Consider the following 16,364-nt stretch of genomic DNA (forward strand, 5'->3'; position numbering starts at 1 on the left):
GGCAGAATAAGGGCGGCAGGATTTAGTCCTTCATGATAATTCTCTAGGGCAGAGAACAGTTTTAGGTCTCTGTAGATAAACACTTTTCCTGCCACAGGCAGTTGTTCAAGCGTAGTTCCGTGTGGAAAGTCTCTTCTGGTGTAAGACTTTCCCTGCGACTGTAGGAGACAAGCCCGGGGACATGGAGTTCCTCTCGAGCCAAACAGCCCCACGGCACCGAGCACCCATCGCCGTGCTCGGTCCCGGGGCGAAGGACTCTCTGCGGCAGCAGGTTCCCGGCTGCCCCGAGCCCTGCCCCGCGGCAGCCGCCCCTTCCCCTCCTGGGGGCGGGCGGCGGCGGCGGCAGCGTTAGGACCCGGCGGCGGCTGCGGGGCGGGGGGGGGAAGCGCAGCCCGGCGGTTGTTTACCGGGGAGGGGAGCGCCGGGGCAGGTCTCGCCGAGCGCAGCCCAACTGCGCGGCCGGGCTGGCGGCGGCTCCTCGCCCTCCGCGCCGAGGATGCTGCCCGGGGGCTCGCGGCGGGCGCTGCGCGCTGTGCTGCTGCTGGGCTCGCTGCTGCTGGGGGCCGCCCGCGGCGCCGAGGGTGAGTGCCGGCCCGGCTTTGTCGGGGACAAAGGCCGGTCTCGGGAGGGGGAACACCCCCGTGGGGAAGGCGGGGGCCGTGCTGGGGAGCTGCTCGGAGCGGCGGGGGCTGCCCGGGCCGCCCGCAAGGCTCGGCTCGTCTCTCCGCAGAATGCCTCCGCGGCAACGGCGCGTCCTACCGCGGCAGCCGGCAAGTGGCCTCCGGCGGCGCCCCGTGCCTCAACTGGCTCACGGTGCGGAGCGGCCCCGGCGCCGCGCTCCCGGCAGGTGGGTCCGGGGCCGGGGGAAGACAGGGGGGGCTCTCGGGGGAGCGGAGGGTGCCGCGGCCGCGCTGACGGCCCGCTGCTCCCTAGCAGTCGATGAGGACCACAACAGCTGCAGGAACCCGGACGGCGACGCCGCGCCCTGGTGCTACATCCAAGGCGCTACCGGGATCCCCGAGCGGCGATCCTGCGACATCGCCCAGTGCTCAGGTAAGAGCGGCCGCCGCCGGCTCCCCTCTCTTCCTGCCCTCCCAGACCTGGCCCCTACGGCTGGGGTCTGGGTTCGTCACCAGGGTGGGTCCCCCCGGCGCACAAACAACCCCGGGCTACGCCAGCACCTCCCTCGGAAACACCGCGTACCCAGGGCTCCCCTCCAGCCCCCGCCTGTGCGTGCACATCTGCCTCCCAGCTATGCCGTGCTCCGCCCCTAGAGCTTTTCCATTAGTACCAGAAAAGGCCTGTGAAAAGCCCCCAGTCGCCCATAATTCGCTTATCACGATAGTGCTCTCTAGCTGTGTTGCAAAAGGCTGAGGTCTGGATATCTAGGAACTGCTGAGGTGTGGGTAGACTGTTGCTGTGGGGCATGTTATGGCTGACTAAAGAAGCTTCCTGCTGTTAAAGGATTGCTAGTGGGAATTTGAGTATGGGGTGCAGGGGAAGAATGTGGAAAAAATGAGAACTAGAAGGGAGGATAGTAAGAAATGGAAACACTGGATTCCTCCTGGATAGTCACAGTGAGAAACAGTTTTCCAAAAGAACTGTAGCGGAAGCCTGTCTCAGGGAGAGGAGGTGTCAGTGTTGACTGACATCAGAGTAACCACTTGGGGTTTTTTGAACTGTTTACTACTTTCTGAGCCCTGCAAGATTTACTTGCACCACTGTCCCTTGAGACTGCTATCCTTGCATGTAAATACATTTCCCACGCACATACACCCTCCCCTTTTTTTCACTTTGCTCTTTTTTTGCCTGCTTTTCCCTAAAGATGAAGCAAAAAAATGTTCTGCTGCCAAGATCCTTCCTCAAAACACTCTTGCAGCTCTAGGATCAGAAGAGTTACCTGACCTTTCAGCCATTTTCATGTTTAATAGCTTTCATATTTTTGTATCTCAGAGGGGGCACCTTTTCATGGTCCAACAGTTCACTTTTGTTCAGTTGACCTGGCTGACCCTATGTGAAGTTACTCTGCTGGACCCCTGATTTCCTGTCTCTGACTCCCTTCTGTACTTCCATTTCACATTCCACTGAGGACTCAAAATGGCTGCAGATAGAAAATCCACATGAAGTCATTGCCTGCTGTGGGGGGAGATGCAGGTGGAGTGATTTTTCAGATATAGATGCATACTGTGAATAGCATTTCCAAAAAGGAGGGGGGTTTGTGTAGAAAAGGTAATAGATACCTACTTTACACTGTCACAGCTTTTACAGTGCTACAGCTTCCATTTAAACTATGTCCTGAAAGAAGGAGCTACCTTGAAAATCTTTCAATGCTGTTGATGAAAAATAGCATTGATAAAAAACAGGGCTGGGAAGGAACCTGTATCCTTGGGTGCCATTTCTGGGCCTTGACTGAGGAAGGAACTTGTCCTTAGTCAGTGGCTGTGCTGCCTGAGAGCTGCTCTGACTTAGCTTGTCCAGTGGTGTCCCAGACTATCAGTTTGGTGCCCACTGCAAAGAGGGACCAGGGAAGAATATCCCCAGGTTGTTTTCATACCAGCTGAAGTCTCCTGTCAAACTTTCCTGTGTCAGGAAGATTGAGGCAGAAGAGAGATAAATAGGCTCCTGGGAGATTTGGGATGGAGATTCTCATAATGTTGTTCAGCATGATTGAAGCTGCAGCCTGTATATTGATCTATACACTAAATGAAGTCATTGTGCATCCTCTGGACTCATGCCCTGAACCTGGGTTTCATTCTGCTGTCTGATTTCTTTCATCTGTGGTGGTGCCTTGGACTCTTAGTTAAATAGGTTCATGTCAAAGGAAAGTGGGGGGAGGAATACATTTCTTGTCTACTTTGGTAGGATTTCTGGCAACAACTAAAGGGGGAACAAGTGTTTTTCAGTGTGCTTTGAAGGCAGTTCAGTGATACCAGTCTAGAGCCGTCCCACTCTCAAGACACATGTTGTTTTGAAGTACTCATAACTACTTAGTATGTTGTATATATATATTATTTTTTTCCCCTCTCAACAGATGCTACAGCTACCGCAGCCCCAGACCCTACAGCAGAAGTTGGTACTTCCCAGGAGGATGAGCAGGTGTTTGAACCAGCTGATACCTTGCCCTCCCGGAGCGAGGCAGCCGCGGTGCAGCCCGTCATTGGGATCAGCCAGAGAGTACAGATGAACTCCAGAGAAAAGAAGGACTTAGGGACACTAGGTACAAACCCAGGATGGCGTGATAGATCCAGTCCTGTAATTCTGGCAGGACAGACCTGTTTTGAGGCTCTGAAAGCAACATTATAGCTGGATCTGCCGCCTCTTAATTTTGGCTCTTTTTTTTCTCTTTTCACAGGTTATGTGCTGGGGCTGATCATGATGGTGATAATCATTGCCATTGGGGCTGGCATTGTCCTGGGATACATCTATAAGAGGTGAGTGGCTGTTCTTTGTTCAAAAGTTGGTGTATATAGAGCAGGAATGTTTGAGCACCTGCAAACCCAACCAGATCCCAAGGAACAGGACAGAAGCGTATGTTTGATTATGGCACATTGAGCAAGTTTGTTTGTCACACTGAGGAAAGAACTACTGAAAAGTTAACTCTGTTTTTCTCCATTCCCCCATTATTGTGATGTTCTATCTCACTTAAAGTTTCAAATTGCCCTCTTTGATATTTGGGTTTTGTGTGTGCATGTGCACCTTGAGGTGTTTTTTTCAGATTTATCCAGGGGAGCAGGATTTTGTCAGAACTGGAAAGAGCAGATCCCAGGTGCCCTCACAGGAAGTTTCTTTTATTCAGAAAAAGAACAATTCTTCTAGCAGGCCACCTGTTCCCCTGATTTCTCTAGTCTATCTTTAGAAGAAAAACAATTGGAATTTTTTTTTGCTACTCATGCGTTTTATCCTATGAAGCTGACTATCAGGTAGCACTTTTATTTTTGGTCCAAGTTCATTTTGGCAAAGCTCCTGTATACTTTAAGGTCAGTTTTGATTTCGAATTCAGTTACTTTTTTCAGCCACTTTATTGTGTTGGACAGAAATGTTTCTGTAGCTCAGCAGTGTTTGAGGATAGTGGCAGTAGCAAACTGCTTAATTGTAAGAGAGAGGGCAAGATTAACAAATAGCAATGATTGTCACTGCAGCAAGCAAAGGCCCAGGCTCCCTCCTCTGGGAGGGTTTGTTCTATGTTTTGGCTGTTTGACAACAGTCTGACACAAGCAAGCAGAAGGAGCCCTTTCCCAAGCTGGGACATGTCCTTATGTAAGTGTTTATAATAAATGCTGACAGAAGAAAAACAGAGAGAGAAGTGTTACATAAGGGGCAAAACACAGAGCGCTGCTTGTCGAGGAATCTGATTTGAGGTGTCACTTCAGAGAATGCTGTCTTGTGTGCTGGCAGGAACGGCAGCCACTGCTGCACGCTTGTAGGCAGCTTTGAAAAGCAGCCAAAATGCTAACAGGAAACCCCAGCAGCTCTGCCTGCTTGAGATCACGAGCCTTAGGAGGAGCGAGTGCTGCCTGTCCCACCTCTCTCCTGTCCTCGGTGGGAGGAAGCAATAGACCAGTGTTGGGCTTTGTCCAAAGGCAGCTTTGCTTCTCCAGTTGCAGAGAGCTCACAGCAGGGATGTACTGCAGGTTTACTGTCTCCTTCCTTGCCTTGATCTCAAAATTGCATGTGCAAACTGGCAGGTTTGGGTAGTAGGTGTGGTGAGAAACCTTTAATGGGTTTAGTAGTTTTTGGTATACATAGCTCTTCTGGAGACAACATGCTATTAATGCCAAATCCATTTTTAAAGCAAGGCAGTTCTTTCGCAGCACAAATTACAGAGGTCTTCCTTCACTTAGCAACAGGCTGGAGACTGAGGTAGGTTTGAGGAGCTGGTTGTGGCATTAAGCTGTTACAGCTGCAGTGGCAGAAGGCAGGGCCAGCTCTGAAGTCAGCTTTAATACTTTCTGGACAACTTAATTTGCTGCAACAAAAGGCAGAAGCTGTCACCACCTCCAGTATTTGTTTCTGATGAAGCAGGTTACAGCAGCTCTTTTCCACAGCAGTGGTCTCTGCACTGTCTCACTTCTCCCCTGGGCCTGCACCAGGCTGTGCTGTGGGACTGTAAAGGATAAAGAAACACATGGCAGCTCTGTGGTTTGAAGGAGGGGCCTGGCTGTACAGTCATTTATCAGCAGCAATGTCAGTGAATAAGCCAGTTTGAGGGAGGGACAGACTTCACTTGGCTGCTTGTTTTTCAAAGATGCTCAGCTGTGGTCCTGTGCTTACAGTAAGGAATATTTCTGGCCCTTTGTATGCAGCTGAAACCACTATTTATCTTAAAGAGCAGAGTCCCTTCTTCTCTACTCCAGCAGCTTTACTGAGACTCTCCATCCAAGCAGCAGCACTCACCCCATGTATATGTTTTGATTTTTGTTGTAATGCAGGGGGAAAGACCTGAAGGAGAAGCACGAACAGAAGGTTTATGAGCGGGAAATGCAGCGCATCACGCTGCCCCTGTCAGCATTCACCAACCCCGCGTGCGAGCTCGTGGACGAGAACACCATTGTGGTGCACACCAACCAGACGCCCGTGGAGGACACGCAGGATGGCAGCGGCCCCCTCATGGGGCAGGCAGGGACTCCTGGTGCCTGAGCAGCTCAGGCAGGAGCGCTACAGGCTGAGCAAAGCCTCCAGCTTCCCACTGTGAGTGCAGGGGTTGTGTGTGTTCATTTCTATTTTGTTTTCTTTTTGATGAACGCTGGATGAAGGTGATGCAGAGGAACAGAGCGATGGGCTATTCATCATCTGTTTGAAGGGCACTGTTCAGTGCATGACCAGCTGGGGACTGGTGTGGTGGACCCTGCTGCTTCCTCCCACCTATCTCCATGGTGTGCCAAGGAGCTGGGGGGGATGATGGGCCAGGCTTACAACTGGCCACAGATCCTGTAGCCTGGAGTGTGGTCGTGGCTTCCTCTTTCTATGTTCTTTTCCTATTTAACGGTGTGCACTGTTACTTAAGTTTCAGCCTGGAACCTCAGGAGAGAACAGTACTGCAGGGACTGAGGGGAGCTTCATGTCAGACTTAGCTAGATAATTACACTCTGATTATAGTTCCTGGCTTTTTGCTTTAGTGGCTGAGAGCTGGAATCACTGTCCAGAATCCTGCTACTGGATCAGGTTTTTTTTTCCAAGGAAGAGCTTATTTAAGGGATGTCTTTGGCCAGAAGCAGAATGTTTAGCCCCAGTGCTCTCTTCAAGCTCTTGACAAATCCAGGTCTTCCGGGGCTGAGGCCACTTCTCCATTCCCCTGTGGTGCTACATGCACAGCCACAGTTGTAGGTGTCCGGGGGGGGGGTCTATCTGTGCCTCCTGCTCACTTACACAGATCAGGAAAGCAAGGGTGAGTGGTAGATAGTTGTGGAGTGAAGAAAACAAAGTGCCCTTCAGTTACTTACAGCAGTTTAAACACGGAGGATACATAACATCCTCCTTTGAACTCCCTAGGCTTCCTACAGAGCCAGTGCTGGACAGAGCGGCCAAGCTGTGGAGGTCACCCTGATCACAGTGCAGCACTTCTGGCTCTAAGGGCAGAACAGGGCAGCTGTTTTGTAAGATACTGAAGTTCTGGTGTGGCTCCTGGCCCAGCCTCTGTCACACACTCAGCTTATGCAGCAAGGCTACTTACTTACAGAGCCTGGTCCTATTAGAGAGGTTTTGTAACAACTTTTATTAGCATTTCTGGGGGTTTGGAAGGGATGGTTGCTGCAGTGTCTCCCTAATGGCACCAAGGCAAGGCCAGTTCAGGGAAACATCTGTCCCCGCTTCAGGGGATTCAAGCCATTCAAGTAAGTTTTCTAGCCATCTGTTTTATAGCTGTGGGCCTAACAGGGAGCAGCACTTGGCATCAGGGGTTTTAGTGTTAACGTTTGGTTCAGAAAAGGGAAATACTTTATTTTTAAATAACTTTGAACACCATTTCTTTGTAAAATGTTTTAAATACCTCATTATGAGAAGGTGCAGACTGTGCTACCTTGTATTAAAGCTTAAAAGAAGAATGCTCTGTATAACTATGTGGACTGTGGTTCATCTGTGCATTCCTCCTGCCAGAGCAGCATCCTTTACCTTCTTTCAGACTTTGAATTGAGGAGAAGGGAAGATGTCACTTCAGTTTGCCAGGCCCAAAAGAAAATCCCTACAAGCAGTGACTGCATGCACCAGCACTGACAAGGGGCATGGAGCTTGTTTCCCTGCTGCCAGCAGCTGCTCTTGGACTGGAACACTGTTCCTGAAAAGCAGCTGTTGGGGTGTGAGCTGTGGGTGACTCAGCAGGCTGGCCCATGGGAACAGACTCTTGGTTACAGCCCCTTCCTACACTGATCTGGGTCAGCTCTGCTTTGGTGCTGCTAAACAGCAGCTCCATCCCCTGAGAAGTACAATGGAGACTGAGCACAGCAGGTTAAAGGAGGTACTAATAGAACCAGCATTTTTGTTCAATTGTTGTCTTAACAAAAGTCTCCTGAACTACATATTTCAGAATAAGATGTTTCCAAGAACAGGTTGTATTTTTATCCCTGGATGAGAAAAGGAAAATGGAGAGGCTCCATGATCTGCTGACTCCTGTCCACCCTTAAAACCAACCAACGAATGAACAGAACTTAACTTGTTCCCTTTCCCTCACTCCAGGTAAATAGTCCTACAGAGCACTGCACTGTGATTCTGCAGTTCTTTGAATGTGGCAAAGTTCACTGACTCAGAAAAGGGTGTTCTAGATGGTACCTCCTCTGGGCAGTTTTGGTGTTGCCATTTTGTGACTACAATAGAAACCTGAGAAAGTTACAGCTTCTGGCTTTATTTAACACAGAGACCACAAAACCTTGTTCTCAATAGCATACAGTTACTGCTTTTTAATTTAGTTAGAACGTGGAGCTGTGCAAATCACAGTTCATAAACCCCACCCACACATCACCCAGGACTTTCCCTTCAGGGATCCCCTCACAAACCAGCCTGGGAGGGGGAATGAAAGGGCAAATCCTATTAACAATCCTGGATCTACTGGACCCAGTTTAGAGAGGCTCCTGCCTGACTTACAGCACAGGGAGTCCCCAGTGTTTCTAAAACACCACTACACAGACTAAAAACACCCCCCTTGCATACCTGATGTCAGGTGATGGCTGGTCCCATGTTATTTTACATAATACTTTAAACTCATGGGTAGGGGAGGAAACCAAAGTAACAGCAAAGACTAACACCCATTCCCCACCCCATGCTGAAGGGAGGAGGAGGGAAAAAGGAGCATACTAAAAATCCAGTTAAACCATGATGTTTGTGAGACTTCGAGCAGAACTTGATTCAGCTTTTTGTTCAGTTCTGCCTACCACGTGAGCTACTGCAGCAGTAGCTTCCTTCCTTCCTTCTCCCACCAATGGAGGAAGAAGAGAAGTACAGGAAGAAAATACAGCCCTACCCACCTCCCAATGGCTCCAAGCCCTTTTTTTTCTCCCCCCAGAGCAGGGAATGACCCTGAGGAAAATTTATGTTTGGAGAATCAGCTCAGGTGCCACGGCAGCAGCTGCAAGAAGGACCTTCAAAGGGAACAACTTGCACAATCTGCAGGAAAGGATGAGGTAGTGGCAACTGAATGATTAGTTCTCCAGCTGCCACTCCAGAGAGGATGGGACATTCTCCAGCACTTTTCTATTCATGACAAATCCATCCTTTAATTAACCTTGGGCAAGTCCCCTTTTGCCATTGTCCATGCCCAAGGTCTGAGCCACTTCAAACATTTGGCTTTCTGACAAGCACCTTCTGCCGCCATTTCTGTCACCTCACATCCGCAGGCCAAGAGCTCAAGCACTCAGGAATGTCCACACCCAGTGCCTAGTGCAGAGCTACACATTCAGGTTCAAATACTTTCACTTACGTTAAGGTTTTGGGCAGGCAAATTCACTGCAGGCATAGGGTTTGAAAATGCTCCAGTGGCTCATTTGCTGCCTGCCTCATTTGCCATCAAGAGGGGCAAGCAGAGCTCAGTCTTAGTGTTTCTGGGCAGGCTTTTGGAGGTATTCAGAGACACAGAAGGAATAAAAGCCCGCAAAACCAAAACAACAATTCATATGTGCTTCCCCAGAGACACGGTATTTCAGGACAGCTGCCCAATTCCTGGGACTTTTTACTCCTTCCTCTGATGCATGTCAGAGGCCAAAATCTCAGTGGGTTGTTCTGGGAAACACATACAAATACATACATGTGCTGTCCTGGTGAGACATGTTGCTGGATGTCCAATTTCCCCAGCTTTCTGGGCAGGGCAGTCAGTGGGAGAAGCTGTTCCAGAAGTACTGGGTCCTTACCCAGGAGAGTCTCCTATAGCAATTCCCTCCCTGGCAGACAGGCCAGGGTGGCTTCACAGTTGCAGCCAAGTTATAAGGCACCACAGTAAAGAAGCCTGAAAAGGCCAGAGAAATATTTCTCAAGCCAGAAAAATAGTGTTCAGCGGCTTTCCTAGGCGCAGCTGGCAGGAAACGATCCTTTTTGCTTCTGAAACATGCCAGGAATCCACAGTGAATCAGGATATCCAAGAGGAGGGAAGCTGGGTGGGGAGAGAGAGGCAGTGCAGCAGATGCACAGCATGGTGCCCCGTTAATGCCCTGGAAGTGGCTGAAGTGCATCTCCCTCCCCGACGCCCATCCCAGCTCCAATGGAAGTGGCGCAGGCAGCAGGACGAGCGGACTAGGTTGTGTTTTCAGGTAGCTTGTCACGGTTCAGTCCATACTGCACACTCACATTGTGGTCCAGCTCCTCCAGCTCAGATGGAAGGGGGATGGCAAGTTCTCCCAGGTACAGAGAGAGAGCTTCAAAGGAATCTTCCAGCTTGGAAAAAGGGGGCCTAGAAGCAGCAGTGAGGAAACATTATTAGGAAAGAGGAAGCAGAACAGCATCTGGAAAAGCTGAACTAGTTGTCCATCCAGGTCCCTGTACCATGTACAGAATGGTGAACAGGGCCATGATTTCCTCCCCATTCAGCTTCCAAGACCACAAAGCACTCAAGCACTCATCTGTCTGGGCTACCCACTTTTATAGCCAGTGAGTGACCAGGGAGGTCTGGCTCTTTGGAACCTACTTGGCAGCAACACTGCTCTGAAGCTACAAGTTTCATAACTGAAATCAAATGAAGTATTTACCTTACTGTCAAAATCTGCCCCTACTGTTTGTACCTGAGAAATCTTGAACAATCATTCCTTCTTTACTCTCTCTGACTTGGCATTGTTTCAGACATCTCCACCATACAGCAGTCTCTCTCCCAGACTGTTGAGTCTGAAGCTTCTCACTCATGGAAGCCTTTGAGCATTCCCATAGATGGCTGGAGCTGCCCTCTGTGCAGAGCAGTCCTTCCACTATGGGAATACAAACACATCCTGCAGGCTTCCAAAGAGGAGTCCTCCAGACCCCAAACCTACCTGCTCTCTGGTTCCAGTCTGCAGCAAATAGCAGCCAGAGGGAAAAAGGCCGGAGGACAATCAGCAGGAACAAACTTCTCCCAGAACAGCTTGACATTAAGGCCAAAATCCAGTGTGCGTGGGAGACAGTCTGGGTCAGCATAAACCTGGCCTATGATCTAGGGAAAGTGAGAGAAGTACTTAAATACTGCAACAGTTCCAGAGTGTTAACAAACTCTCTGCATCAGGCGGGGGCTCCTTCAAAGTATTATGGTGGAAATGAAACAACAGAAACAATGTTCTTCCTTTCCAATGAAGCCACTAGCTCATGGCAGTATGTACAGCAAACTTCACTGGAAACTTTTTCAAGACCTGGTGATGTGTCCACGGCTGTGGAGGAAGTCCCAGATGCCTTCTCCTTCTGCCCAGGGCCTCTCTGCCAGAAGACACAACATAATGTGCCCCTCTCTAAGAGCTCCATGATGTCTTGCAGCTGGGGATGATGCAGCCCCTCCTGATTGCAGGTAATCAAGGCAACCTGCATCACCATCCCATCCCTCCCCTTTCTAACCATCTTGCCACACCATAAGCAAAGCCCCTCAGAACAGAGTCTGTCCTAAACAATGCTGGGAAGTCAACAGCACCTCTAATTTTGAATTGTTCTGACAGATTCAACCCCCACCACGGCCAGAGGGTTGGGACAAACAACCATAACTGGCACCCAGGAGGCTGCAGGTAAAGGAGAGCCAGTAAAGAGCTGGGTGGACAGGGAAGCCCTGCCCCAGCATTGCCCCAGTGCTCACCACCTCCAGCACAAGTGTAGGAGGGAAGGAGCCCACAGCAGAGAGCTGTGGGGTGATGTGGACTCAGAAGGTCAACAGAAACTTTCACATGGACAGAGTATTAGGTTTAAAGCCTCACTGGATATCATAGAAGGGGTGTTATTTATAACCACCCAGGCTTTTCTATGCCAGTAACTCAGCATGACAGCTACATCCTGTAACTAGACAGAAATGCCTGTTATGTATTTTGGCAGGTTTATTTCCTTATCTGTTTGAGTGTTTAATTTTAGGGTTTTTTTAGCATCATAATTTTGGTGGCAAGGAGATTGTTCATATGCTACTACCCTTTTATTTGTCTTTTTTTTTCTAGATGTAACAATTGTTTTATTCCCACATACAGATTTTTCAAGTTCCTAACTCTATCACTCACAGCCACAAGATTCTCTGAGAGGAGGGCCCAGTGTAAACAGAGCTCCAGATGAGGCCACAAAGATTTATGCACAGACATTTTCTTTGTCCCCTTCATCCAAACACTGAAAATGAAACTGTGCTGGCATCCCCTGGTGTTCCTGCAACTGCTGTGTTACACGTAACACCCTGCCTTTCATCTGGATTTCCACTGTCATACACACCTTTTAAACTGAAAATACCTTGCAGCTTTCAAGTGCTGCTTTTTGTTCTGCAGATAGAAAAGCCTGATATAACAGTCAGACTCTGCATTGGCTCAGAAATAAACTAAGCCAACAGACTTCAGGGTGCAAGCTTCATTAATCGACCTGCAAAGAGGTTTTTGTTTCCACTTCTTTGAAGTGAAGTGCCATCCCTAGTGGAGGCCCTGAATTTGCTGAGATTATGCAGCTGATTGTTCTTTTAATGAGGCAGAAAAAGAAAAAAGCATCACAGTTCCAGGGAATACATCTACTTTCAAACAGATAGCAGGCTCAGTCAGAACTTGATGACTTTTTTACAGCTTCTCTCAGTCCAGGAAGAAATTGGGACCAGAAAACTACAAGACAGTTATCTTCCTTGAGGAAACAGAGGCAGGGTAAGCTTGTGCTCCCAGTCTAATTCACTTATAATGTGCTGTTAGGTCACAGGCTGCACACTCAGATGCAGAGATCTGGGTGATACCATATGTACACAGAGATGGGGACATTAAAGATGACATGTAATGTCCTTGTCTTACCTCACAGAGAACAATCCCAAATGAAAAAATGTCCACCATCTCATCGTAGCTCTGTCCTGTAGGAAACATGAGACATTCAGCTCTGTAAAGAGAGAGCTACCCATCCAGCTACTTCAGGAACTGCCAATACCAAGCTTAACTAAGGCTATTCCCTGGAGAGCCCTAAAACAGGAGACAAAGCAAGGCTTAAACCTGAGCAGGGTCGGTCACCCCAAGATCTGTATATACCAACTGCATTACACTGCCATTACAGATTTTAAGCATGCTTCTCTCTCTTGTACTGGGGAATTACAGGACAACACTGTATCAGATCTGAGCAAATGCTAAGGATAACTATAGAAAGCTTCTGCCCATTTCCATTGATTGCTGCTCTTGCGCATCTCTGCAGAGCATGGAGCCAGTGCTCAGCTTCCCCAGCAGCCAGCGAGTCTCTGCTGCAGTGACTGCAGAGATAATAAATTACACACCGGCAGCACTTTGATCCTGGGAAAGCCGGCAGGCTCCAGCATGCCAGGCTCTGCTTACAGACACACCCCTCCCAAGCCAGTAGCTGGTAAGCAGCCTTGCTTTCAGAGCTCATGTCAGACTATGCTTTTGCTGTTCTCTTGACAAATACCAGGACTGAGACAAACTCTGAGAAGCAGCCTCAGACTTCTTTATGGCTGGAGGCCTTGAGGAAAGGCAAACAGAACAGCACACAAGAAAGCAACATAGAGAACTGAGCTGGGGGAGAGGAGCCCAGTCCTCCCTTCCCCAGTAGACTGTGCTGGACAGTGTTGATATCCCAGCCAGCCAAACTGCCCAACCTGGTTACAGAGACCTGCTCGTTAGAAGGCAATTATAGTATCCACTGTATTTCACTCTGTATCTCTATAGTATCCACTGTATCTCAACTCCTGCAGGGGCAGCTTTTCCTCTGAGGGTCACAGCTCAACCTTAATGAATGAAGTGAGGGCTGCATGTCAAAACCCAGATTTCCCTGCACTTGGACAACTCCCACCTGAATCCTGAGGCTTCAGCAAACCTGGCAGCACATGGCTCTCCCTAGATCTATGCAACAGCACACGTAAATCTCATCCCAGAATGTAATGATTCCCTGTTTCAACGGGCAGTTCCAAAGCATGAGGCTGTAACAGAAATTGGTCTTGGGTTCAGTTTTATCTCAGGCCTCTTTTGTCTTTCCTTTTATTTGGATTGTAGCAAGTTTACTTCTGTTGCCCTCCTGAAGAATCCTGTTGTCAAGCCAGAAACATTACCTGGGCTGGTACAAAGGCTTACCAGGGCAGGAACTGCAGGACTGCAGCTATGGCCTCTGTGTGTATACAAAAGCCTCCACATTAGCAGGTCTAAAACCACAGGCTCTAAAAGGTTTAGTTGTTACTGGGGCACAGAAACTTTCAGTAATCGTGTCATCTCTGTACCTTGTCACAGGCTGTCTCCTTGCCTGCTCCCTGCTGCTGGACTCTTACCATTCAGCATCTCTGGGGCCATCCAGTACGGGTTCCCAACCACCGTGTAGCGCTTCTTCCTGTCGCTCTTGCGCAGCGTGCGTTTCTTGGCAGACGGCTTCTCCAAAGTGGGCTTTTTCCTTTCCTCCACAATCAGCCGGGACAGACCAAAGTCAGCCACCACCACTGTCTTATCCTGCACGGGGGATTTAGTACAAGCCACTGATTACTCTCAGCCCCTTTCAGGAGCAAAGAGGCTGCAATTCCTGTTCACTACCAACTATGGTCTAAAGACAACTATCCGGGTTTCCTGCAGCCACGTGAGCATAGCAAGATGTCCAGTGTAAGATACCCAATTCATGATCCCAACCCATCACTTGCTCCCTTCATGATCTTATTTCCTGTGTGGTTACTAGCACTTATTCCATCAATTTGGCTACACTTGCCAGGGGAAACCTGGACCTTTCCTTTTAGATCTTCCTCTTTTACCTTGTCAGGAATTAACTTGGACTTTCATCCTGGGTTACCTGAAGCCAAGTGAAAAAAGGCCAGCTTGAGGGAATGAAACTACACAAAAATCTTGTGACCCAGCTTTTTAAAAAATGAGAGAACACACATGTGGACACAGCTACACACTTGTCTGAATCCTGAGTGCCAATAAAAACTCATTGAGTGGTTAAAAGAACAAAAACAGCTGCAGAGAACATTTCATAGTTGAGATAAAGAACAGAGCTGTACTAACTCTCAGAAGGTGACTCTTATAGGAGCTGCTACCAGAGGAAGGGTGGTAAGAGAACAGAACACAGAAACAGTGAAAGCTAGATCAGTCTGGAAAGTCCTGTGTGAGAATAAAGCTCCTTTGCTTAGGGCACAAAGCTTCTCTGAAATCAGTTCCACCCTGACAAAAGAGGGAACATCATGTGGAGAAAACCAAGGGAGGAAAATGCCAAGGAGAGGAGCAGCATGCTGTGGGAACTGAGGTGTAACTCACCAGCTTGATCAGGCAATTGTGTGAATTCAGGTCTCTGTGAATGATGCACATGGAGTGCAAGTAAGCCTGGAGCAGAAGGAGAAAAGCTGGCATTAGGGGTTCCCAGCTGAGCATTTACAGACTCCACAACCCAATTCCAGTAGTCAGGCAGCATCCACAGCCCCTCATACAACACCCTCCTGAAGCCACTAACCCTGACCCCAGAGTCTGCTCTGTTATGAAGAGTCCAACTCACCATTCCAGAGGCAATCCCTTTGGCAAAGCTGACCTTCTGCTGCCAGGGGAATGGGTCCTGAAAGACAAATCCTCAATGGTCAGGGACCATCTTACCAGCCAGCTGGTGACAGCAGTTCCTTCACAACAGGGACTCTTACAGCAATCAGAGACACACGATAAAGCCCCAGAAAGAAGAGGCTTCCTGCCTCAAGCTCACCCACAGCTACAAAGCAGTTTTACTACACAGCTCCAAAGAAGACTATTAACAAGTACATGAGACTGGTACAGCCATCAGCACAGCCAGGCTCACTGAGTACACATCTCCCAGGTGTCCATACTCACTGCATTGCGGAGGAAGTCCTTCAGCGTGCCCCCCTCAATGTACTCAGTGAGGAGATTCAGCTTCTTGTCCTTGTACAGCACACCAATGAACTTGAGCACATTGGGGTGGTCCAGGCTGCGCATCACCTTCACCTGCAAGCAGAGACATCCCACCCCAAAAAGTGAATGGAACAAGTCCTGATAGATCTGTTGTGTGGTGAAAAGCACTCCAGTGCTCAAAGTCCTGTTCAGGGATCACAGAGAACACTCAAACCTCAACCTTAAGGCAGTCAGTTAACTGTTGCCTCTTCATTTTTATGCTGTGCAATTAACCTGATTTTAGTATTTAAGGGAACCACCCTTGAGTTTGGCTAACATTTCAGGGGGCATAACTCTCCAGGGCAGCTATTGGGTCTGTGTGTGTTAGGGCCACAACAGCAGTGTCAGATGTTTAGGGAGCTGCCTTTAAGCTAAACATGACTTTGAAAAACATGGTAGGCAGCCACCAAGAAAATAGTTTTGCTTAAATACAGCATGAGTCTTAAACATCTTACAGATATTGGCCCTCATCCTTTGTACTTATGCACAAGGCTCAAGGGATAAATCCTTTATGTACTGCACAGCTCAATTTGCCTCTGACTGAAGCTGCTCTTATCACTGAAAAATTAATGAACTGGAGCTGAAGCAATCTCTATTGCCCAGTGTGAGTCACACTTCACTGCAGCAATCATTCAGCTCATGTCAGCTCTTCCCCATGCAATGTCTCCCTCCTCATCACCTTAATTCCCGCCAGGTTGCTGGCAGGATCTCTTTCAGGAGAAGATGGGAGAGTTCTACCACACTACTGGCTCAGAAGCTGTTTGAAATCCTGCTCCTACCTCTGTCAAGAAAGTCTTCTGTGTTTCCTCATCACAGCGAATCAGCTCCTTCATCACCATCACCTTTCCTGTTGCTTTGTGAGTCACCTAGTGGAAACAAAACCCACAACTACAGGCAAGGTTC

The 16,364-nt window shown here is 48.8% G+C and overlaps 2 protein-coding genes across 5 annotated transcripts in view; one reads left to right on the forward strand and one right to left on the reverse strand.

Moving 5' to 3' along the window:
• Nucleotides 1-420: 420 nt before the first annotated feature.
• On the forward strand, nt 421-7,052 carry PIK3IP1 (phosphoinositide-3-kinase interacting protein 1). 2 transcript variants are annotated; one of them, XM_053959418.1, is made up of 6 exons: nt 421-581; nt 731-847; nt 934-1,053; nt 3,032-3,217; nt 3,353-3,431; nt 5,430-7,052. In XM_053959418.1, the coding sequence occupies exons 1-6, from the start codon at nt 497-499 to the stop codon at nt 5,635-5,637; spliced, it is 795 nt and encodes a 264-aa protein (XP_053815393.1). In that variant the 5' UTR covers nt 421-496; the 3' UTR covers nt 5,638-7,052. The 2 variants fall into 2 exon arrangements, with proteins under 2 accessions (XP_053815393.1, XP_053815394.1); XM_053959419.1 differs by having other exon boundaries at nt 937-1,053.
• A 762-nt stretch (nt 7,053-7,814) lies between these two features.
• LIMK2 (LIM domain kinase 2) overlaps nt 7,815-16,364 on the reverse strand; it is a 32,468-nt gene continuing 23,918 nt past the window's right edge. For all 3 annotated transcript variants that reach the window (XM_053959412.1, XM_053959410.1, XM_053959411.1), the window contains 8 exons: nt 16,241-16,327; nt 15,384-15,515; nt 15,061-15,117; nt 14,826-14,891; nt 13,856-14,030; nt 12,387-12,442; nt 10,440-10,597; nt 7,815-9,868 (listed from right to left, as the gene is read on the reverse strand). In XM_053959412.1, coding sequence (XP_053815387.1) covers nt 9,712-9,868; nt 10,440-10,597; nt 12,387-12,442; nt 13,856-14,030; nt 14,826-14,891; nt 15,061-15,117; nt 15,384-15,515; nt 16,241-16,327 — 888 coding nt within the window. In that variant the 3' untranslated portion in view covers nt 7,815-9,711. The remainder of the gene's footprint in view (nt 9,869-10,439; nt 10,598-12,386; nt 12,443-13,855; nt 14,031-14,825; nt 14,892-15,060; nt 15,118-15,383; nt 15,516-16,240; nt 16,328-16,364) is intronic.

This window comes from Vidua chalybeata, chromosome 18 (genome assembly GCF_026979565.1).
Source record: "Vidua chalybeata isolate OUT-0048 chromosome 18, bVidCha1 merged haplotype, whole genome shotgun sequence".
NCBI lineage: Eukaryota > Metazoa > Chordata > Aves > Passeriformes > Viduidae > Vidua > Vidua chalybeata.